Here is a 26,155-nt window from a genome sequence, read left to right as displayed (position 1 = left end):
ATAACTTTGGTTAACTGCATACAATGACTTTTGTTGCACATCTATAGTTTATTCAATTCAGCTAAAATTTGCTCTTAAGATTTAATGAGAAGTCAATTTTATAGACCTTTCTTTTTATCTAACCAAGACTGAAAATTTCAAGAAAATTGAAGGTTTAAGGCTTGAGTAAGTATTAACAAAAGCTAGTGTGGAATCAGGGCCTAAAGTTCTACATTCAGATCACATGTATGTTATTATGGGAATCAAATAATATAATTGAAGAGCAAATCAATCATTAGCAAAAAACCCCCCAAACTTAAATCTGTGTATTAAAGAGGCTTTTGACTGAGTATAGTAGAATTATTGTCAAAACAATGCTAAAAAATGGATTTGTTCCTTATTTTTTGAAAACAGAAAAATTCAATGCATAAAATATAAAAAACTTAATCTGAGAAAACACTTTAAGAAAAAGGGCATTTAAATTAGCTCTTACTATGAAAAAAGTATTTTTCCAGAACAAAGATGTTTACATTATAATGCTTTCTTTCCCCACAGACTGTATGGGGACTGGGGAAAAAATGAAACCAACATGCAGAAATTTAAAAATACACAGCAGCCAAGTGACCATACATGTATTTAATATATTGTCTTTTTAGGGTTGCCAGATGGTCTCCCAAAAAATACTGAACGCATGGGCTAAAATTTGTTGAGCAAAAAAAAAAAAAAAAAACATCCACACCAAACATCCTGAGCCACCAAACAGGGAACAAAGCTCTGCAAAGCAGCCACCTGCTACCCAAAGCAGAGAGAGGCAAACCCTGGGGCAACACAATGGCAGGGCGGGGGAGAGGGTGACCATGGGTAGGAAGGTGACTCCCCCATAGCCAGGTCTTTGGGTGTCCCAGTGGGAAGAAGCAGAAATTCCACCCCAGTCAGTTTCGGCTGAGAGCCCACGGAAGGTGCCTAAATGCAACTACAAAGCACCTGCGGGCTTCTCTCCCGGACTATGGCACCACAACGTGCTTGAATAGCGCTCAGGAGCAGGGACAGGGCTTCTCCTCCTCCCCAAGGCGTCACTGCTCCTCAGATGCAATCAGCTGAGGGCTCCCAGCGCAGATTGCGCCCCACCTCCCAGCCACTCCCTCTTCCCCTGCCCACTTCTGCACGCAACCACAGGCTCGCAGCTGGGAGGTGGGGCCACGATCGGCGCTGGGAGTCTGTGGTTGCATGCAGAAGCCGGACGGGCTTGTGTGGCTGGCAGTCCCAGCCATGCTCCCAGCCCCTGCCAGGCTTTTGCACGCTAGCACAGGCTCCAAGCACTGATTGCGGCCCCGTCTCCCAGCCACTCCTCCCGCCCCCGCCAGGCTTCCATCTGGCGCCCAGCAGGAAAAACAGAAAATACCGGACATTGCACACGCCTGTTATTTTCTGAATGTTTTTTTACCAGACAGAGGGCGCAAAAACTGCACTTTCTGGTAGAATACCGGACACCTGACAGCCCGATGTCTTTTTGTTATTTACTGTTATTTACCAACATAATTACTTACTGATTTCATTCTTTCTTTTCCAGAGTTTGGAAGAACTTGGTTTTAGAGTTAAAATACAGTCTAAACATTGCTGAGAATAAAAAGATCAGTTTATACATCTTTCCCTATCAGGCTACTTTTCACCTATCTGAATTCCCTTGTTGGTATTAGAACTCATATCTGGGAAGTTATAGATGGAATGCCTTTTTGAGCTAAATCTTCTCGACTTCCTTCAGGGTGATTTTGCACTTTTTCTTGCAGGATCTGCAGACGTATGCTACATATTTCTCCAATAAACAGCTGAATGAATGGAAAGTTATCTCTAGTTCCTATCTTGTAGTTAGCTGTTTCTTTAATAACTTACCTAAAATTCATTACTGACATTCCTTGTCGGTTTTAAAGTAAAAATTTATGGCAATTTTAAAGATTTAAATAGTAATTAGGAGCGTGGAGCTGTTTAGGGGTCCACTAGAAGCCTCGTTTCCTATTTAACTAAAAAACTTAAGAAATATTTGGGAGAAAAGTTGTTCTTCTTAAAGGGGGAGGGATAGCTCAGTGGTTTGAGCATTGGCCTGCTAAATCCAGGGTTGTGAGTTCAATTCTTGCAGAGGCAATTTGAGGCAAAAATTTGTCAGGGATGGTACTTGGTCCTGTTGTGAAGGCAGGGGACTGGACTCAACTCAATGACCTTGAAAGGCCCCTTTCAGTTCTAGGAGATAGGCAATCTCCATTTTTATATATATATATATATATTTTTTAAAGTCTCAACTAACACTCCATTTACAGCTGAGGAACCTCAAAATCACATTGGAGTCCTCTAACAGTCTTTAAAAAAGTTCAGATTTGACATTCTTAATATTTCTTAGTTTAAAAAAACAAGCAGGAAAACACAATCTCTAATATGTAGGGCATCCTCAGAAATGAGTCGTGGATATCTTCACTGACATCCATGGATGCACGTACCTGCAGACATAAAGTGGATATCTGCGAAACAAAATTTGTATCTGCAACTGCATCCATAACCACAAAAATGAGCTGTGAATAGCCACATCTACAACGGATGCAGGTACCTGTGGACATAAAGTGGACATCTGTGCATTTGCAGGGCTCTAGACATGAAGCACACACCTGACAAAGAAACAACCTAACTTTCTTCCCCTTTACTGTCTTGGTCACTAATTGATCTTTCACTATCAGTGGTAAATAGGCCAATGGAGGGATGATAAAAGAGTTACTACAGGCAGTCCCCGGGTTACGTACAAGATAGGGACTGTAGGTTTGTTTTTAAGTTGAATTTGTATGTAAGTCGGAACTAGTACATATTGTACCCCAGGTGTCCCCGATTCAGCCGCTGCTGAAACTGACCAGCGGCTGACTACAGGAAGCCCGAGGCAGAGTTGCTCTGCCTCGGGCTTCCTGTAGTCAGCCGCTGGTCAGTTTCAGCAGCGGCTGACTTGGGGACGCCTGGGGCAGAGCAGCTTGGGTGCTGCTGGGTTGGTCTAGTAGCGCCGCACCTCTGCGCTGTGGGACCAACCCGACAGCCCCCCAGGTGTTCTACCCCAGGGGTCCTGATTCAGCCACTGCTGAAACTGACCAGCAGCGAGAAAAGCAGACCAGGGAGATGCGGAGCGGCTTTTCTCGCTGCGGAAGTCGCGGGCAGTGGGACCGCCAAGACAAGCCGCGGTCCCGCCGCTCGCGTCCTCCGCGGCTTTGCTCTGCGTCTCCCTGGTCTGCTGGGGGAGTCCCCCCCAGCAGACCAGGGTGACGTGGAGCGGCTTTTCTCGCCGCAGAGGACGCGGGTGGCGGGACTGCCGCAGCACATCTCAGCGGTCTGCTGGGGGGAGGGGAGGCCAGCTAGTTTGGGGTGAGGGAACCCCGTTCTTAAGTAGGGATCCGACGTAAGTCGGATCCACGTAACCCGGGGACTGCCTGTATAGAGAACTTTTCTTGGGTGTCTGGCTGGTGAGTATTGCCTACATGCTCAGGGTTCAGCTGATCGCCATATTTGGGGTCGGGAAGGAATTTTCCTCCAGGGTAGATTGGCAGAGGCCCTGGAGGTTTTTCACCTTCCTCTGTAGCATGGGCCACGGATCACTGCTGGAGGATTCTCTGCATCTTGGGGTCTTTAAATAAATTTGAGGACTTCAATATCTGAGATATAGGAGAGAGGATTATTTTAGGAGTGGGTGGGTGAGATTCTGTGACCTGCATTGTGCAGGGGGTCAGACTAGATGATCATAATGGTCCCTTCTGACCTTAAAATGTATGAGTCACTTACAAGGTATAGTAGGATCTCAGATATAAAATTGCGGTTATCTGGCTAATCGTGTAGTTGATACAATTTGTATCAACTATATGATTAGTCAATAAGGACTGCTCTGCAATCCCTGCTCATGCGGACTCCAGGAGCCACCTGCGCTGTGGTCTGCATTTTCAAGGTAATAAGAGCCACCTGGCTCTTACTACATTGAAAATGCAGAAGTGCAGCATCCCCCCCTCATCCCACCCTCATCCCACCATCTCCGTCAGTGGCAGCACTGCAGAGACAGTACTGAGGGGAACCAGCTTTTAAGTCAGTTCCCTCCAGCACTGACTCTTGTTTCCTCCCTCATAGAGGCAGCAAGAGGAGGGAGGGAGGTGAGTAGTCGATACTCCAGTCGACTACTCGCTATCATCCCTATTCTGGTCTATGCCTTACCCTATGCAACCGTAATGATTTAACTAGTAATCTACAATAAGATGAAAAGACCAGTCAATAACTTACTTAAGTTTTTCAGCAAGCTGAAACATTCTTGAAATCTGCAAGATTTGGCTCTTCTACAAAATTTTCAACTATAGATGGGTCCCACATTCTAATGAAAACCATTCACTTAGCAAGTTAAAGTACTTAAACTAATTTGCATTTCAGATGCTGGCTCTTCAAAAGATGTTATGGCCATGACTGGCTATCATGTCTTAAAGATGTCTGCAAATGTAAAACCTTTTATGCTGATACCTGCACTCACACATATTATGCAGGTTTGAGGCATGACCTAATCTCGATTAACATGAATATTCCTGCTTCAACAAGCAAATTCAGAATACAGTTGTATGAAGATACAGGAAACATTGGGAATTTTCTTGTGGGACATTTTGCGATTGAAAAATTGAGCTTTCCTTAAAACTTTTATAAAAATAGTGATGTTAAATATCATAAGTGAAATCCTCGTTCTCCTGAAGTCAATGGAAAAACTCTCACTAACTTCAATGCAGCAAGGATTCCACTCATTACCTTTTGATGATTTTCTTTGTATTACAATTTGACATTGTGTAGGTTCTTTCTTGAAAATAGGAGTGTTTTAGAATGTTAATGGACATATTTTTACACACACAAAAAAATCTTATTTTCAAGTGAAAATACACATTTTGCATGTCATTGGACCAATCCCATTAAACCAAAAAGTTCTTGAGGTTTTTCTTTTTTTTGTCAAATATTAATATGATATTTAATCAAATGATTCAATGAAAAGACAATATATTTTCTTTCGATCAAAATCTGAACTTTCAAAAAAGATGCTTTTCTTAACATGTCTGAGGAATATTTCTTAGTATGAGAGGGGAACATTAAAATACCTGAAACGTATGTAGCTATGTGCACGCATGGAGCGAGTATACATATACTTTAAAAATTTCAACTCCTGGAAAAAAAAATTGTTTGGAAGCTCCTCAGCGGAAATAGCTGCTGCTTTTTTACGGTAAAACCATTTGTGAGAAATAGTTATTGGGTATGCCAATTAGTGTAACCGATTAACCCATTAATTGATAAACAAAAGCTTATAGGTTAATGTTATAGACTACGTGCATTTCCCACCCCCCGCACTTCTTAGTAAATTTTGTAGCAGGTTGGCCAGCTGTCTGGCTCAGTCCTGGCTTGAAATGGGTCTGGGACCTACCCCTGCTGTGGCTCTGTATTTGAAGTGTATTAGGAGCCGGGCAGGAAGGCAGCTTGCATTGAGCCAGGGAACTCAGACTTCCCTGCACAGGAGATAGTAGCACAGGGTGACAAGCAGCTGGTCTGCGAGGGGAGCTGGTTTTAAAGCAGGCTTCCCTCACGTACCAGCTCCCACCTGGCACCCTGGATTGCTGCCTCTGATATAGAGGCAGCAGCACTGAGTAGCAGGAGGCTCCTCCGGAATGAGGCTGGCTGCCAGCCCCACCCCCGGGGACTATAGATTAGTCGATTAACTGATAAGAATTCTCGAGGCTAGCCAATGATACAAACCAACATAACAGAAAATTTCCTCCTACATCAAGGACTAAAGAAGAAATTCAGAAGAGATAAAAGATATGATTTAAAGTACAGTTATAGCCTGATAGATATGATTTAAAGTACAGTTTTTTCCCATGATCCTCTGGGACAAAATGGCATTATAGCATTTATTACATTCATTGACAATAAAAAATGTTCAATTTCAAGTAAAAATAAAGTTTTTCAGACTTCTATCCCTAAAAGCTTAATCTGGTATCAGAAAGTCAGAATGTGTTCTTACTCCCTAATGAACTGTACATTTGTGTAGCTGTACTTAAGAATTTTGATGATGACATATGCTCCATAAAGATCCAGCTCCCTTTCCATAGTTGTTGCTCCACAGTGTGTTCAGAATTAAGTGCTATAATCTTTCTTTAATCAGTTGATCAGGTTCTGGATGTACACAAGGAACAGATGTCTTAAAGAAAAAGCTATTTTTACAAAGACACTTTTTTTGACCATACCTGTACATTCAGATATACAACAAAAAGGTTCCCCACTTCCTGAAGAATAGAGAGAGCAAAGGACCCCTCCCCCCAAGTCTGGTTTGTCTCTTCTGAGGGAAAAACTTCAAAGGGGGCAGAAATATCCAATTAATTGTTCTGTCTTGCAAGCCTGTTTGTGCCACCTATATTCATGGATGTTCTATGAGTTATACAAGTTTGGGATTGCCCATGTTTCAAGAAGGGCATCCACATGGAGGCTCAGATGTACAGCATTCTATAGAGCTCCCTTCACTCCACTCACTCTCTGATGTGGCAACATGGCTTCCTCAGGAGTCATACTGCCGTGATGTCCCATGGAGTAAACACTTTTCAAAATACACCCCTCAGTAAGGTTTCACTATATAGAGGAGCACCAAGTATTAAATAATTCTGGCCGGATTAGTACTAATATATATTGCACAGAACGAAGAATTATCCTCTCCCTGACTTTTCCAGTTGAAGCTCAGCTCCCTGGTACACCATCAGAGGAGCTTCCCCTAGCATCAGCAGAAGGAGATATGGTGCAGTGGAGCTGGTAATATCCCCTCTTTATGCTGCCTCCTAACTAGGTTCAACCTCATTTGGCTCACCTACATGTAAGGAAGATCAATCAGGCCCCCAAACTGGTCTTTGAGCAAGAGAAAAAAAATTGGCTTAGACACTCTTCTCTGATAGAAAGTCTTTTCTATAGTCAAGTTTGAAATCTGTTGTAAAATGAGCCCAGAGCTAAACACAACTTTAAGCATGGGCCGGTCTTAATGCTAAAAAGGAGAATACTAAATCAGCATGCCTGACACACAGTACTTCTGAGTTTATGCTACTCATGGTCAACCAGAAAAAAAGAGCATAATAGTGCCTTTAGTTTTAGGGCCGTATACTCACAAATATCTCCACATGCAGTACCCACAGATGGCAATGGAAGTCCACGTATGTATGAAAAAATGGTTCATGATCATGTTCCTATTCATTTTGATTAGTACTGTGAGATAAGATGAATTAACTGGTTTGCAATTTTCTATTTCTTTTTAATGATTATGAAAACCTATAACTTTCAACTATTTCATTTATTTAATTAATGTGGCCTACTTGTGGCAATTTCTTACTAAAGAAAATCCATGTTTTATTTTTCTAAAATATTGATTTATAATTTCATGCAACAGAAAACAGTAAAAAATTGCTTTGTCTGCTTTTTTTTTCTTTTCACAACTGAATTTTAGGGGGAAAAACCTTGCAAAATTCATTGGAGATGAAATTCCCATATAGATGCAAGTATATTATAAGCTGCACATTTTTTTTTTTTACTGTCCATCACTATTTGAAGCTAATTTCAATTATGCCTAATAGATAAAATAAACTTATGCAGTTACTCAAAAAGTTGTGTGAATGCCACTATTCCAACTTCAACCCTCCTGAGGGATTAATTAATGAATACTTAATAACATTAATCCACATTTAGATCACTTATGTTTAACCACATGCTTTCTATTCATACATATATAAATATTAATTTTAGACAGAATGATAATCGTTCAACACCATAACAATTAAACAGCTGTAACCTGTCTCATGTGTTAAGTGATGGAGCTGCAGGCAAGCTCCATAAACAGATGGTCTTACCCACCCATGCTTAATGTTAACGACTTTTTTAAAAAGAGGTGTTGACAAATCAGAACAAGAAAGCATAGTTTTAATGCAAATCGGCCAATTTGCAATTTAGATTACTCTAAAAACTAATTTGGTGTATAGAAAAAAATTAAGCTGTGTTGTAAAACGGAGACATTATACAACACTTGGATATAACAGATTACCCACCAACATAATTATTTACTGATTTCATTCAGCTAGCAGAGTTTAATGGAAAAGCAGCTGGCAAAGTATTCATATTTATGGGATTTCTATGATTGTTATTTAATTTATCGAGGGTACATGCCAGTTAAATCACAGAAATAATAGCCCCATTTCAAACAAACTCTCTCTCTCTTCCAACCTCACAAAATAGCTGTTCAAAAAGGAGAGTGTCACTGAACTCATTGTGAAGTGGCTTAAACATAACAACAAGCAGCAGCAACAAAAACATTTTAACAAATCTGCAATCAGAAAACATAATTAAAGAGTAAATGTTCACTCAGGAGTCTATCTGGTGTCCAGTTGTGTATATGCAATCTTACACACACATACAGCGAGAGAGGTAGAGTTTGAGAATTGAAATTCCAATCCTAAATGTGCAAGCTACAATTAGAGAAACTGGTGGCCTCCTGTGCTTAGTACTTAAAAAACAAAAAACAATCACCAAAGATTTTAATATGGAACCAAGTATTAGAATGGAAAGAGAACTGATATAAGATGAAAATTTACCATAAGAAGCAAAAATAGATCTTCACAAAATGAGCCACTTTCTGGCCTCAGACTCAGACCTGAATGCCTCTACTACATCCAAACAAAGTATTGGGGAGGTAATTTCCCATGGTGGTGTTGTAAAATAATTCCTGAACTAAACTGCTCCCATGTGGAATTAAGCAGGGTAAAAACTTACCACTCCAAGAAGAAAAATACATTGAGTAATTTAGAAATCCTTTAATTTCCTTAGCACTTAATATGCTTTGGAACATACACTATCCTGTACTGACTCAGCTCTCCAAAATGCAAGATTCTATGCTCCTTCAACTCTTATCAATTTACGTACATTTCAGAAGTAAGCCCTCTCTGAGTATTCAACTCCTGCTGAACAACTTGTACACCAGTCTTTGAAACTGTACATACATCATCCAGACCACACAATAATGTATCAAGACCAGAATGACAATAAGAGAGATACTGCGTATAACTACAAAGGGCCTATGGAAACTATACATATCAAGTCATCTTTAATCATTCCTCTGTGTCAAAGTAATCAAAAGAATAAGAGTCAGTATTAAGGCTAATTTTGTTTACTTATCACAACTACTATCTGGAAACAAAAATTATTTGAGGATCTAAATACCAACATAAGTGAGAATACAGTCTCTAATAGATTTCCTGGCTGATCTTTCCAATCTAGTATTACAGGTTGAACTTCTCTAGTCTGGCACACTCTGGTCCAGCAACATCCATCTTCTGGCATGATTTTAGTTAGCCAGATGTTCACTTATCATGGGTGTGGCCAAGTTTCTTGCAATTCCATAAAGTTTGTTTACAGCCACTAGTCCTGGATTTCTGTGCTTTGAGCTGTTATTAGTTCTAATTTACTCCTAAATGTCTTCTAAGAGCCCAGTAAGCCGTGGAAGTATTGGTAATGCTGCTAGACAATATTGACCTCCCATGGTTCAGCAAATTCTCTGGTTCAGCACCAGACAGACCCCATTGGTGCCAGACTACATAGGTTCAACCTGTACAGATTGTACCTCCCTTAACTGGGACTCTCTGGTCTGGCAACATCCGTGGTCTGGAAGGGGTAGGGGGAAGGGTGTAGAGACTCAGCCAGAATCCAGGGGGAAGGGCATGGAGGGGTGGGCGGCGCAGTGGGGAGTTCTGGCCTCTGCAGCCAGGTGGTAGCAGGGGCCCAGTAGCAGTAGCCACAGAACTCTGGCCCTGGCCAGAACTTGGGGACTGCAGTGGCAGGCACGGAACTCCAGCAGCAGCACAGCTCCAGCCCCAGCCCTGGAGCTCTATCCCTAGCGGTGGAGCTCCAGCCCGAATGGCAGCAAGAGAGCTCTATCCTTGGCTGTGGAGCTACAACCCCAGCGGCAGCCACAGCTGGGCAGGCAGCAGCAGGGTTAGGGCGGAGCCCTAGCTGGGGGCAGCAGGACAGCACGGGCCATGTTGGGAGCGGCCTCCCCTGGTCCGGCAAATCCCCTCATTTGGGATCAATCAGGTCCCGAGAACGCTGGACAAGGGAGGTCCAACAACCTGTACTAAAATTCTTGATACCTTTGCTAATATTTTACATAGTTTAAAACACTGGAAAACCCAAATGTATTTTATATCTATTCATTTGGTCAAAATTACTAGCATGAAAAAAGTGTGCAAGGGTAAAGCACGGAAAACTTTAGGCCCATAACTTATTTGAAACAAATACCACTCTTTCTATACTTCTTATCAAAGACAACAAGATGTAGCGCATTAGACAAATATCTGTCCATGCTAGGAACACTTTTGATTTTTTCCATATTGTTTAAGAGCTAACTCCTTAGCTGTGTATATTTCATTTTCAATTTTCCAATATTTGGCATTCTAAACCCCAGAGCCACCTTGATGTTTAATAGAGGTATGCTGAGAAGTGCATGTCTAAGCGTATGCTTTTTAAACAAAGCATGCCTTAGCAATCACTAATGATCTTGCTTCCCAATGTACTAAAGAATTAGAATAAAAACAAATAGCTTGTATTTTGTAGCTTAAAGGAATTAGGAATTCTCCGAGGCCAAATTTCCATGTGAATTGCCTGAATGTACATGTAACTCAATAAACAACTTGATGTTTAGCACATTATTTGAATAGAATACCACAAAGGACTACCTTTTTCAAAATTAGAGAGACTTTTTTGGGCATTTAATGTGTGCTAATTTGAGCAAAGCAACCAGTAGGCTAACTCAAAATGAATAGAAATAAAACAGCTAGAGACGAACAGAAATACTCGGCAGACACTTGTGAGTATTCCTCACATTACTGTCTCAAACTCTGCTCATGTTTAATGTAAAACCATAGCTCTTTTGATAGCCAGGTAGGCTATGGATTTGGACAGATCAGTTAATGCCTTTACCTACTTAAGGTTCCATTAATGCCTTTATGATTAATGTGCATATATTTATCCCATCATGTGAATCTAGTGTGGAAACGACAGATGCAAACTGTCAAGTAGATGCATCTGTGCACATGATGGGAATTTGTGAATGTGAACTCTGGATGGCAGTTGGCTAGTTGTGTATATATCTAGTCTATGTTAATTTCTAAAGTAGGTATAGCAGGATCCCATTTATCTGACCCTCCATTATCTGGCTGTCTGTATAAACTTCACAAGCACCACACACTGGTCCAGAAGTAAGCAGTCTATCCTGTGGGGCTGCTAGGCAGTGCTGCAGCCTTAAACCTTCCCCCAGTTTCTGGATTATCTTAATTTTTAATTATTGGATCTGCCCCAACCCCAATTAGATCTCCTGTTGTACCTCGTATTTAGACACTGAATTGTATATGAAATAATGAGCAAAGAGATTTTTTACTTTTTCAATACATAAGGAAACATGCAAGTCTTCCACATGCACAATGCAAGCTACCTAAGATTCCACCACCAAGTGTAAAGTTGTGCCAGGAAATGGAATACAAATGTTTGGTTTGTCTGGAATGTCTATGAAAGTACTATGTATGCTGATATCCCTTGTGCTTTGAAATCTGTTACAGGTTGTCCTTGCTTTAAGTCCAAGATACATTCCAAAAAAATTGGACTTACAGCGAAACAACGTAAAGTGGGTAATTTTTTCCCATGGCTAACTTCCATTTACGCAAATTGGGGTTTTTTTTTTTGGTGCGACTAAAGAGCGGGGAATGGACTAAGGAGCGGGGAGGACTTCTACAGTTGGTTTCTACAGGTGTCAACGGCTTTTGTACAGAACAGATGTATACCAGGGCTACTTATAGCGGGGACGCCCTGTACTTAAAAGATGTGGTTATACCATTCTATAACTTAATGAGGGCTGGGAAAAGGGCTCTTTGGTTCTTTGTATGCAAAGTTGATTCCCATTCGACAACAGTTACGCTACAAGTTAGGTGTGATATTCTCCTGCTCATGTGAATATACACATGATAGCTTGAAGAGAGCTTGTGCAAGTATAAATAGCATTTTAGCCATGGTAGCACGTACACCAGCTACAGAAGCATAGCTGAGCTATGCCAAGTATGTGCTCACCATCCTGCGATGTTTTTATGCTTGGCATGGCTCTGCTGTGCCTTCATTGTCACTGCCACTCCACTGCTATCATTTATATTCACGCTAGCTCTGATTGAGCTTTGGTGAGTGTCTGTAGCCAGGTAGGGGAATCATATCCCTAGCTTACAGTGCAGACTTAGCTTAAAGCTGAGCTATGGTTCGTTAAGAGCCATAAAAGGATGTGATCTTCAAGCACCGGGGTCTTGAAGAGAACATTTCTAAGAAAAACATATGAACAGTGTGGAATATGATCTTCAATACTAGTGTCAGAGAGCATAAAAGCAACACGGACAAACCATATATTAACTTAAGGTGGGATTTTCCCTACAACAGCCACCACGCAATAAATATATGAATTGGAAAAAAGACAGACCTGCTTGTCCAATGTTGAGGAAAAGCCTATTTGTGCTTAATATGTTGGAAAAATTGTTCAGGAACAGTTCATCCGTGCACAACAATAATGCAGCCAAGGTCAGTGAGACCAAAAGTACAGTGATCTGTTTAGTAACTGTTATTTGGCAAGTTAAATGTACCTAGGGAAAGGCTTTAGCTTACAATCCCATTTTTTCCTAAGACTTTTGTTAAAAAAGAGAAGTGGTTCTCCTCCAACATCTCTGATCTCTTCTTAAGCTCATCCCCTCTCAAACTTGCTAGAAGGGTTTCATAGGCCTCTGTCCTTGTTACCTTTTTTCTCTCTCATTACACCTTATTTGGGGGCAAATCTCATCCACCAACATAAATTAAACTACCCCATTCTTCATCTGTTTCCTTTTGTCCAAACTAAACTCTCAGCCTGTCTCTCTGACATCTTCTCTTTGGTGTGTGGCTGAACACATCCACAGAAAAGCTCTCAAACCTCTCTCCTGTCTCTTTTTATTCACTATGGACAAGACCAGCATTCTGCCACTTAGGCCCATAACCTGTGCATCATCTTCAAACTTGAATTATGCTGTAGGTTCTCACTGCTAACATATGTCCAAATCTTGTTGACTCTACAGAACAGCTCTGAGATATGACTTTCCTCTCACCTAACACCCCCCCCAACAAGTCTAGTCCAAGCTCTCATCACTTTGCTTCTCACTTACTGCAATATATTTCATCCTTCTGTCTTACCTTAAGTAATGCAGTCTCTACCTTAATTACATCCATTAAGAGTTCTGCAGTAAAGATTATTTTCCAGGCCCACCACTTTCACCATTTCTCTCTCCACCCCACTCCCGACAGCTCTTTGGTGGGTTTCTATTCTGTATTGCATCAAACATCAGATACGCATCTTCACTTTCAAGGCCCTCAATAGCCACCTTGCCAGTCATCTTTTATTCACTATTGAGAATAGGGAAGTTAGAATTAATTTATTTTAGTAACTGTGTAGCCACAGCAATTTTTAGCTGCTTCTCTATTACTAAAATGCTCCCTCTGGAGGCGGGACTTGAAGCCAAGTGTGCTCCCAGCTCCACTTCCAGGGAGAATCCTGCCACTCTTTGTTGCTGCCTCTGTATCCCTTCTGCAAAGGGGGGGGGGGGGCTTAAAAATTGGCTCGTTGCGCAGACTGGCTCCTGTATGCCTCCCTGTGTTGCTGCCTCTGGTACAGAAGTAGCAGCATGAGTGGCAGCAGCTCCTGTCCAGTGGGGGGGGGGGGGGTGAGGGACTGAGCTCCCCACCGACAGTGGCTGCTCTGGCATCACACGGAGCAGACTCTGTCCACAGTGAGCATGGCCCCGCCATGGTCAGAGGCGGCAGTGCGGGGTGGCAGGCAGCTCCCCAGTGTGCTCGTCATTTAAAACTTGGATTGGCGGGCTGGGACTGAGTCAGCCTGCTGGTTCGAATTTAAAAAGCAGAGTACACAGGGTGCTGCGGTTAACTGGGACTGTTAATTGATAAGCAATCAGTTAAATAGTTAGGCGTCTAGCCATTAACATGCCTAATTGAGATATTCCCTCCCACTTCCAGTCAATCATAACGTCTGCCTTCATCTGCAAATTATTAAATTTTTAAACAAGCATCTTTGTGCTTTCTCTTATGCTACCCTCCCTGCTTGGGAGTAGCTTCCCATAAACATCTACAAAGCTGCCGATTATCCTCTATCAAAATCTCCTTAAAACTCTCCTTGTCATGATGCCTGTGAAAACCTTGACAACAGTTAGCTCACAACTCGCATTAGACCATGGCCTATTAAGCTGAAGAATATTCACAGACTCAAAATTATAAAAACAAAAGGGACCACTGTGATAATTAGCCAGACCCCCAGCATACCAAATGCTCCATAGGACTTCCTGCAATTCATTCCTCTTTTAAATAGTGTTTATATTTTAGAAAAACAACCAATCATGATTTAACATTTTGCAGTGATGGATAATCCACTACAACACTTGTTAAAGTGTTCCAATGGTGACTTAACCTCACACTCAATAATGCTCTTGTCTGAATTTGTCTAACTTCAACTTCCAGATCACTGGATCTTATTATACCTTTGTCTGCTAGACTCAAAAGCCCTTATTATAGGCTGTCCTCGCTATAAGTCCCAGATAAATGCCCAAAAACTTGGACTTATAGCAAACCAACTTAAAGGGGGGATTTTTTTCCCTGTGGCTGACTTCCATTTGTACAAATTGTTGGGTGTTTTTTTTTTGGCACGACTTAAGAGCGGGGAATGGGAGGTCTTATAACACATAGATTCCTACAGGTGTCAACATATATCATGGTGACTTATAGCAGGGACACCCTGTATACAATTTTTGTTTACTATGTTTTGCAGTGTTGTAGTAGCCGTGGTGTTCATCTCTCTAGAACCACTTCCATATCACCATCAACTACAATAACCAGTTTACAATGGAAATCTGTAAATGACTATATTCAAGATCCATGGTTTACAGATGCTTATTACATCCTGTGGCATACCACATCCAGTGCATCAAGTGTCCCAACAGTTATGTCGGTGAAACCAGGTAAACACTGAATTCTTGAACGAACTCTCAGGAAAAAAGGAGAAAAAGATGAAAAGCGTATCACTCATTGACAATATCACTCATGCTCAATATCAGGCCCCTCAGTCCTCATCTCAAAGGAAACCTACATAACACCTTCCAAAGATGAGCCTGAAAATTTAAATTTGTAACTCTCCTGGACACTAAAAAAGCATAGACTTAACAAATACACTGGTTTTATGGCTCATTAGGACAATCTGTAACACACACTTCTACTTGCTAACCTTCTATTGTCCTAGAACTGCAGAGGTGTTAATTGCATGCTCCATTTTAAATGGCCTGCTACAGCATGTGAGAGCCACTTTTATACTTAAACTATTCTATCTTGTATTTAGCTTGGACACTCTGGCTACCTTCCTCAGAATTGAAGAAGAATTCTGAGTAGCTCAAAAGCTTGTCCTGTCCACCAATAGAAACTGGCCTAATACAAGATATTACCTCACCCACCTTGTCTCTTATAAACTCTGATCAAGTGCCCCTTAACCTAAGTGCCCCCTAAGCTGCACAGCTTCCCATTAAGCCCTGTGCAGGGGCTCAGAGCTGCAGCGGGGAGAGATCTCTCTCCCAAACCTTGAAGCTGCTGGACCATATAAAGGTGAATCCCTCCCCGCCAACATCAGCACCAAGAAATGAGGCCCTACACACTCCAACCCTCAGTCCTGAGTCCATCCCCGAACTTGGAGCCTCTCTTCTGCAGCCCAAATTCCTCATCCTTAGTCCTACCCTAGAATCTGCACCCCCAACCAGAGCTCTTGCACTCCAACCCTCTGCCCCAGTCTCAAGCTCCATCCAACGCTCAGGACCCCAGGACCCCACTCCTGCCATATGAATTTTGTTATGTGTACCAATATGAAGGTATGTGTCACATACCACCTCCATACTGGTGCGCATAAGAAAATTAATTCGGCTCAAGAGATGGAAAAAATTAGAGGGAACACTATCCTTCACCTCCTCTTTGTTAAGGTAAACAGACAGCTTCCTGACTCTCTCATGATATTTGCAATCTGTTAATAATTCTAGAGGCCTTTCTCTGAATCCTCTCCAATTTTTTAGTGTATCCAATTTGCATCCTTCTTGAATTGTGGACACAAAAATAGGGTACAAAATTCCACTAGTAGTTTCACCAGTGTCAAACAGTTGAAACATAACTCCTCCTCAATATTCCTCTCTTTATCCTATAACTCTAAATACATTATGTCAACACTCTATCACCAACCAAACTTGAAATTTCATATAAAATTTCACATATTGTTTCATTGCTCTTTGTACTCCCATACCTGTCTCTATCTATCAGTCTTACAGTTTGGCTATAAACTTTTTGGGAGTAGGGACAATCTTTAATTGTTCTGTGTTTGCATAGTGCCTAGCACAGTAGGGTCCTTGTCCATGACTGGGCTCCTAAGTACTATGGTAAAACAAGTAAATAAGAGTATTATTTGCTTTTCTGACACAACTTTTCTTTCACTTTTTGGCACAAACACAAAAATCCCCCATTTACTCACTGCCAACAGATGCCAGTCAAAATCTGTACATTGGAAAAGCGTACATCCAAAGGCAGAATGTGGCCTGTGGTCAATTTCTGGAGAGACACATTAATGAAATTCTAGGAAAGAGAATGATCTTTCATATAATTTGAAGTAAAGTGTCACTCACTTTGCTTTTGGTCTATGTTATATGGAATAGAGTGTAAATCAAAGAGGAAGAAAACCTTTAATGGCAAAAGCATAGGAATTTCTAAAGGTTAGAACACTTTTGATTATGGAAACAAACAGATTAATTAAGACTGCTTCTTTTGAATTTGTCATTTCAAAGTGTACTGAAAAGTTATGTCATTTCCTTAGCAGATATAATCTACAAGTGTAAAATAGAAATGATGTCAACAAAAGCATATTGTGGAGGGCATCTACATCTCTTTACCACCTTGGTAAGTATTTTGATTTTTGGGCTCAGGTTAGAGGTTAGGTCCCCCTGCCCCCCAGCAAACGGAAAAAAAAGTAGCATACTTTTCCAAAAGATGTGTTACCATCACATAATTTTAAAAAAGCATACATCAGACGACATATTTACAAATTTAAAAATATGTAAGCTTCTCCTCTACAGGTGGCAGTTATAGGAAACGATTGAAAGGGAAATTCTTGCACCTCCCATTTGTGGCAAAGAAGCTATAAAGAATTGATGAGCCATTATATAATAATTTCCTTTCTTAAAACATCAATTCCTTTACACAGACTGACAGGTGCAAATATTCTGTTTGAAGAAACACGCTTCAAAGTGTTACATTTCTGATGCACAAAAGGCCAGGAGTTCTAGCTTTTTGAGTTTGCACTGAAGGCAGATATTAAAGCACAGCTAGCCTACCAATAGTACAGTGCTCTCCGTTCCATCCCTGGCTACATTCACACTTCCCATCTTTACAGGTTCCATGTTCAGCACAGCGAGGGTGGCAGGCTCTTTGATTGCAGGCTGGTCCAGTCCAACCTTCTTCGCAACGGCATGTTCCACCCATGCAAACCCCATGAGAGCCACAGTCCACAGAACAGATCTCTGTATTTAAAAGGAGGGAAGGGAGAAAACAGAGAAAGAAGAGCGGAGAGCACACGTTAATTAGCAGAGTTACATTTTAATTCAACTTATGAAGGAGAAAGGCAATTTTTTTGAAAATTAAATCAAAGGAATTTAACTGCTAAAAGCATTTTCAGGTAGGACCCAAGAGAATATAATATATGGAATTTTATCTCTGCTAATGCTTAATTAGTTACCCAGTAGATTTAGTAATGTCTAAAGTGTCCACAGCTCTCCTGTCAGCTAGCTCTGAGTAATTTCCAATTATATTTTTTGTGAGCACATATTTCTCAAGTGTTACCTTTTGTATCTTAGATTATATGCATTTAAAGCTATTAAAATTTACTGCATAGTTTTAGTGACTAAACAATTCATGTACCTTACAGGTCATTTACATTACTGGCAAAAATCTATAATTGAACAACAGTTCATTTTAGCAAAGGAGCTTTTTTTCCTTACCCCCAGGTTTCTTTCAAATTCAAAATGTGCCATCTCTGACATATTTTTTTCACTAAAAGGAATCAGCCTCAGTGACACACATTAGCGCATTGCTGACATGCTGACATGTCTGTTAAATATAAGATTGTTATTTTACTTTCTGTAAATTTATAGCAATGACAGCTTTGGGCAGTCTGGTTTAAAAACAGAAAGACTATTAAAAATAAATCAACAAAAGTATTCAACTTGTCACCTACACTAACAGGGTTTTATGACAAATAGAATAATTGAAGAGAATATTAAGGCCTAAGTTATTCATAGGCCAAACTATATATCTTATGTCTCAAAACTAATACAAGATAATAATTCAGGTTGTTATAATTTGCATTTATCTTTTTTCTTTATTTAGTCAGTCTTTGGAAAACTTCATTTGTCTGAAACTGAGTACAGAAAAAAAACCCTGAGGGATGTTTTTTAGTCTCTTAGAATACAGCTAGTCACCACCATATGCTGGTTTATAAGAATATTATATTTAGTTTGGATTTCCTGGTAAAAGACAGTAAACCACCCTCATAATGAAGAACTGAAATTATTTTTGACTGCAATAAAAAGAAAGCTAATAAAAAAGGCAGAAATGTTTTACATATGGGCTACGTCTACATTGGCATCCCTTTCCGGAAAAGGGATGCTAATGTGATGAGTCGGAATTGCAAATCTGCGGGGGATTTAAATATCCCCCACGGCATTTACATTTACATGGCTGCCGCTTTTTTCTGGCTCAGGGTTTTTGCCGGAGAAAAGCGCCAGTCTAGACGCGATTCTCCGGAAAAGGGCTTATTTTCCGGAGAATCGCATCTAGACTGGCGCTTTTCTCCGGCTTATCCCCAAGTCGGAAAAAAGCAGCAGCCATGTAAATGCAAATGCCACGGGGGATATTTAAATCCCCCGCGGATTTGCAATTCCGAAGTGTCTCATTAGCATTCCTTTTCCGGAAAGGGATGCCAATGTAGACACAGCCACGAGGTTTGTTTCCAATTTTTTGTTCAGTAATATTTAACCCCCAATATATTATAGTTTTTGGTTTCAAAGTGCTATAGAACATTCAACACAGCAGCAAGGAGTTGTGATGGCACTTCTTATGAGCAGTAGTGCAGAACATTTACTGGGCAAGAGAGCTAGGCTGTTTTTCCCCACACAACATTTTCTATCTACTCTGAATTAAATTTTTGATTAAAAGATCTGAGATGCTCTGATTAACTTCAGAGTTACACAACATCAACCCAGCTCCAGGAGAGGCAGAGGTTTATTTCAGAGGTTCCCTCTTTTCTCTTCCATCTAATCAATTTTTCATTAGGGTGAAAGTGTTTATCAGCTTTGAGCACACTAGCTTTGAGCAAGGTGTGTCAATCTTTGTAATGAACTTATTAATTAGAGTTAATTTAATTGAAGTGGAATTGAAAGGCTAATTAATGGACAAACTGCTGATGAAGATAGAGGAAAGCTCTGTTGATTTCAACACTAAAAGCTGTCTGATGTATATAACTCATTCTTCTCCCTTCAGCAGCTAACAAAATGTTTGTTTATGAGTAAGGTTTACTTATTTATTGACTTTAAATATTTGAAGGTCATTTTGCACAATTTCAGTAGGAGTTGTTTACGTTTTACTGCACCAACTAGTTTATAATTCATAAAGCTGAAGTGAAATATCTGGATATACATGAGAGACACAGGTTATTTTTATATATTTCAACTATCAACTACTTTTTGAAACATGGGCACAGACACTGAATGACCAGAAATAACAAACAGTATGTAAAGATGGATACCAACAGAAGATGTATATGATCCACCTTTTCTAGGCACCATATAGCAGATCCCACCCTCACCGTAGTCATTTTTGTAAGAATCTAGCCCACATGGATAGCATACCAGATAAGCTCAGAGCGCGCAGAAGAAATTCAAACACAAAATTAGCAGAATTGTAGAGGCCAACACATTTATCTTTGGAGGTACAAATATGACTTTAGTATCTGATAATACATATGCATACTTGAAGTAAATGCCCAAATCCAAAAGTTATAAATAATTTGCAACATTAAATATGGGAAAACTCTCCCCCAATGGTTTTCTCATTTTGTTACCTTCCTTTGAAAATCCATACCCGTAATTGATACCTGAGTTACCAATGACTGTTACTAAATATTATATATATCATATACAATCTATATTTCACAATGGTAGTTATTTACAGAGAATTGGCAAAATATCATTTATTACTTGATATAAAACCAGCCCACCCAGCAGCTTCATATTCAGCTGTCATTTTACTACTTTGTAAAATTATGCTTTTTTGGCAAAACACATCTGAAAAAGTAAAAATCCAGATCATTTTAACATGTGCCTACAAAATGGGTAATTTCCCCTTTCCCAAATTTGACAAAAAGGTTGCTGTCATACAGACTAAAATTCAGATTCTGATTAAATTATAGTAATTCCATATTTTTAATTGAAATGTATGCCAATGTATCTAAGATCAGCATCTGGCCTTAAATGTGCCAAGTTTTGGCACCGAAGAAAGCATTACTTGCCAGAACCCCGTTGGCCCAATCATGCAGCCTTTACTCAGGCAACATTTCCAATAACTTCAGTTGGATTTTGCCTCAACAAAGACTATAGCATTGGCCCCTTCCAACTAGCTAAAAATAATTTTTGTAAATGGAAATGTTTCTAGATGTTTCCTTAACAGTTCTAAATATGCAGGGGAATATCCCAGTGAAGATTTTAAATGCAGAAGGTACAAATAACATGTTCTTTTCTGTGAGCCACCAGCAAAAACGCCTTTAGTTAATGTATGAGTAAAGAAACCATTTGATTTTCTAATATTTAAAAATATTCATTTGTTCTGGATGTTTCACTCATGATTTATGGCCTAATCCTGCTTCCGCTGAAGTCAATAGAAAGACAGAGCTTCAATGGCAGCTAGATCAAGCTTTTATACAATAATGCAAGATTATGTATTAATTTAAAATATTTTAGAGTTTTACACATTGGGACTGTTTTTATTCCTTACCATTTGAACAATCTGCACCTGTCCAATTAGGGTCACAAGTGCAGGTACCACTTTCTTGAAGGTATGTCCCATGACCAGAGCACTGATCTGGACACATAGTCTTCAGTATTTCACAGTTGCTACCACCCCATCCTGGATTACAGTGGCACTCTCCATGGATACACACACCGTGACTGGAACAGGCTGGGTCTAAGCAATCAGCTGGAGAAAAAAGAAAAAGAAAATCTTTAATGTGCTATTAATAACAATTACAAGAGCAGCAATTATCACCCAAGGATTTTAAGGCACTTTCTGAACTAATTAAAAAACTCTTGTGAGGTAAACAGCATTACACTTATTTAACAATAAATAGTAAACTGGGACACAGGTTGATAAGGCAAAAATCACAATGTTACGTCACGAGTCAATGGAAGAATGGAGAGTTGAACTCACAAGGCAAGAGGAGACCCCAAGCTTGCCTGCTGTAATTACAAGGTAACAAGCACAATCTGATCCAATCAATCAAAAATCAAACTGTAACTAACTGAGTACAACTTCTAATCCATTTGTTAGCATATTGATAATTTTCTTTGCAGTACTTTAGAAAGTCAAAAGTAATTGTAAAGATCCATATTCATATATATAATTGATTTAATGACATCCTGGGGATAACAGATGCTTAAAAAGTTTTGTAATTTCCATGAATTACACCAAGTTTCATTCAAGTTTTCAGGCTATCGCTCTCTGTTCTCTTAATCACAGAGTAACAAAATCTTGGATCCTCTATAACAAGCAGTATCAACTGACCAAATCCACTACAACTGAGTTCTGACAGCTATATAGGACCCTCAACCTGTTTGAGAAATAAATGAGTTGGGTACTCTCTATCCTTCTTAATTCACTTTAATGTGCTTTAGATGACGAGATTTAATTTAGCAATTTGACTCAATAAAACTTTACACTTGTAGGGTCAATGGTCTGAAAATTTAATTCCAGAAACTTAATTGCATTACTTTGTATGTTGGGATCAATAAAATCAATTTGATTGAGGAAGGGAAATGGTGCTTTTTCCTCCTTAAAAAAAAAAAAAAAGAAAAGAAAATGAACTCCTCTTTACAGCAGCCAGAATGAATAAATGTACATCTCTATAATACAAAAAACAAAACAAAAAAAATGTCATTGTGTTGCAGTTGAATCAGCATTTTCAACTTCCAGTTTTTATAAAAATGTTGGTGGAAAAGATCACATGCAATAGAGTAATAATTTCTTCTATGATTTGAAAAATCACTGTGTCTTTCTGTATTCTAAGACACATCTTTTCTTGTGCTTCCCTCATATGTGATGTAAGACACATAAAATAAATCTATTTTTATTATTAGACAATCCTGCTGAAAGCAAAATATCTCTCAAACAGGGTATATTAGCATGTTTACTATAAGGTGAACAATTTACCAGCACATGCCCTTACTTGGCCAGATTTTCGGCTGGTGCAAATTGACATAGCTATAACGAAATCAATAGTGCTATGCTGACTTACACTTGTTGAAAAATCTGACCCACAATGTTGTAGCCTGACATTTGAGAAACATTACTGTATATGTTTGGGGAAATAGTTACTTATTTACCTTCTTCACAGTTTTCTCCTTTGTACCCAGAGTTGCAGGCACAAGAACCCATGATACAAATCCCTCGGCCCCCACACTGAGGATCAACACACTGGGTGGTAGGCACATCACACTCTGTACCCTTCCAACCGCTGTAACAGAGACAGCGTCCTTTGGAATACTGCCCATTGCCACTACATAATACTGGGCAGGCTGCTGTGAAATAAAACATGACAGAAGAATTAACAAAATGTTTTTCAACCAAGCTTTGAGAAAAAAAGAGGAACATTCATTAAACAAGTTGCATGCCAGTTTCTTTTCCTTGGTAGATTAGTAATGATTTATCTTTCTGTAGTTTATTTATTTTGACTAAAGAAAAGAATACAGTTCAGATACCTCTTGAACAATCAGGACCCAGAAATCCAGGAAAACAATGGCATGATCCAGAAACACACTCTCCGTTTCCATGACAATTTCGGGGGCATTCTACTACAGACTCTGAAAAAAAAGAGTAAGAAAAAAATTTCATACAGACTCCCACCACAGTACTTAACTACAATAGAAGGTTTCTAGCATCTAATTTAAAACCACTACTGACTGATACCACATTAAGGGTACGTCTAGACTACCGGGTTTTGTCGACAGAAGTTTTGTCGACAGTATCTGTCGACAAAACTTCTGTCGACAAAGAGCGTCCAGACACATTGAGTTCTGTCGACAAAGCAAGCTGCTTTGTCGACAGAACCCTGTAGTCTAGACGCAACCCTATAGGCAACCCTATAGGCCACAGTACTTAACTACAATAGAAGGTTTCTAGCATCTAATTTAAAACCACTACTGACTGATACCACATTAAGGGTACGTCTAGACTACCGGGTTTTGTCGACAGAAGTTTTGTCGACAGTATCTGTCGACAAAACTTCTGTCGACAAAGAGCGTCCAGACACATTGAGTTCTGTCGACAAAGCAAGCTGCTTTGTCGACAGAACCCTGTAGTCTAGACGCAACCCTATAGGCAATAACACCTTCTGTCGACAGAACTCTGTCGACAGAAGGTGTTATGCCTCGTAAAATGAGGTATACCAGCGTCGCCAAAACTGCTGAGTTCTGTCGACGTTATGTCGACAGAACTCAGCGGTAGTGTAGACGCTGGTATAGTTTTGTCGACAAAAGTCCACTTTTGTCGACAAAACTCAGTAGTCTAGACACACCCTTAGTTACTTGCAGAAAAACGCATGTCGCTTTGTTTAGTAATTGTAAAAAGGTAAATAGTGACTAATTTCCTGTAGAGATGTGACTGGCTAACTTGTAAATATCACCTTTGCTGGGTGATGCTTACCATTAAGCAATTAACTGGTGGCCCAGCAGGGTCACGGGGGTACTCAAGCCTAACTTGGCCCAGACTGTACAGAGCAGCTGGTGGGGTGACTGGCCGGGCCCCTTCACTGTGTGTAGGGAGGGGGGCGTTCCAGCCCAGCCAGGCCCCTTGGCCACAGGGTCCTGGTTAAGCACTTCACTGGTTTAAATGTCACCAGTTAACTGGTATTTTACATCTCTAATTTATTGTAATTAATGATTGTGGTATCCAACTAGATTATGTTATAGATAGACGCTCAAGATTTAAACAGGAAAATGAAAAGTACGTTATGCTCACTATACAGCTTACTGAACATTTTGAAAAAGCTTCTTCATTTGTGAACTGTATATCATGGGAGGCTTTCATATTTCATTTACTAAACAATTAAAATACATATTCTATATCTTTTGTTGAATAATGAAAAAAACCCACAAACTCAACATCGGTAAATATAACCCAGAGTATTCATTCCAGAAAACTCATCTCTGTTTTTAACGGAATGCTTAGATTGCAGCTTTTGGTGAAATCTTTGAAGATTGTGCTTACCTATAACAATGGTATTAAAGGACACCTGCTCTGCATTTTTCCCATCATTATAAAAAGCCAGATGCCAGATTCCAGAATCCAAATACTGGATAAAACCTGCCTCATGGAGACTGATAGACCTTGTCTGTCGGCCTGCTCTCTCTGACTCAAGCAGGTTGCGCTGCTCTCTTGCGATCAACCGGCTACCATCAAGGAGTTCCACAAAGTCATACTACAAGGGAAAAATGTGCAAAGGGTTTATTACCCACTTATTGCTACTTTTTAAGTTATCATTTTCATGGTTTTATAATTTAGCAATCATGAAAAAGTACCAGTCCCAGAGACTGCAGTTCTATATTTCTTCAAAGAACAAATATAGTACAGATAGTGGCAGTACAAGTTTCCCTCCAACACCAGGTAACATACTTTCCCTTGACCTGGAGAGATCCCTGCTATGTCTTCATGGCCCCACAGTTTGACTAGGGGTTGTGAACTGAACTGCAGCATAAAGCAGGCGGTGGTGTAACTCCCCTGTGTGGACTCTTGTTAGCATGAACAAAAGGTCTATATTAATATGAATGAAGAATCTTTATTTTACAACTTCAGCATTCACATGGGGCATGTACAGTATAGCATAAGAGGCACTCTCTCTTCAACAGTTCAAACACCAGAGCCATGTAGACAAGACCTCAACTGTTTCATCACTCTTTCATCTCTCTTGCAGAAATCTCCAAGGAGAATGACAAGTAGTGCCAATTGTCATGGTAGTGCTTTCTTGTGATGTTGACATCTGACTAGTAATTCCTGTAAGGTAAGAAGTTAGGTGGACACCCAGGAAAGATTCAAATGCTGTCCAGCCAATTAGCAGATCGCTCAGAGCCAGCAGCATGTTTCTATTAGTGGTTCACATCTGCAGGTGCCTTAGTGCGCATAACAAAATTAATTCCACACACACAAATAGAAAAATTAGAGGGAACATTGTACCTGACCAATTTGCAGAACAAAAATCAGATAAGCTTAGTTTGCTGTCACAATTTGCAGATGTGAGCTGATGATCTGCATGTGAAAGACTCATTCCACACTGACTGTGCTATATACGTTAGATAATAAGAATACCTCACCCCAATTCATTACCCTTCGCTGCTTCCTTTGTTTCATAGTCCAAGGTAAGTTCTCTATTGTAATTCCATTGACTTCAACAGAGCTACCAGAGCAGAAAATATAGCCTTACTTGTCTTTTGTATAAAGTAAGCGAAATATCAAATGCAAAATATAACAAGTTAAAATGCAGAAGTCAGTGACAGAAAATACTGTAGTTCAACAACTATCAAAAAATCTTGCAACAACTACATTTGGGAGATGGGAAAATAGGACACAGGAGTTGCCACAAGCACTGTAAACAAAAAGGTTTCCTGTCTTAACTCCACATACAAGACTATCCAATGGCATTAATGGCAGTTGT

General features: G+C 39.9%; 1 protein-coding gene across 23 annotated transcripts in view; it reads right to left on the bottom strand.

The window, feature by feature from the left end:
• Positions 1–26,155, bottom strand: part of TENM3 (teneurin transmembrane protein 3) — a 2,294,790-nt gene that overhangs the window by 99,021 nt on the left and 2,169,614 nt on the right. For all 23 annotated transcript variants that reach the window (XM_075930244.1, XM_075930245.1, XM_075930247.1 and 20 more), the window contains 5 exons: positions 24,715–24,925; positions 23,208–23,309; positions 22,833–23,027; positions 21,229–21,429; positions 17,517–17,702 (listed from right to left, as the gene is read on the bottom strand). In XM_075930244.1, coding sequence (XP_075786359.1) covers positions 17,517–17,702; positions 21,229–21,429; positions 22,833–23,027; positions 23,208–23,309; positions 24,715–24,925 — 895 coding nt within the window. The remainder of the gene's footprint in view (positions 1–17,516; positions 17,703–21,228; positions 21,430–22,832; positions 23,028–23,207; positions 23,310–24,714; positions 24,926–26,155) is intronic.

The sequence above is a fragment of the Pelodiscus sinensis genome, chromosome 5, assembly GCF_049634645.1.
Source record: "Pelodiscus sinensis isolate JC-2024 chromosome 5, ASM4963464v1, whole genome shotgun sequence".
NCBI lineage: Eukaryota > Metazoa > Chordata > Testudines > Trionychidae > Pelodiscus > Pelodiscus sinensis.
Note: the sequence above shows the minus strand (reverse complement) of the source record. Positions and strands in the feature narration are given on the sequence as shown.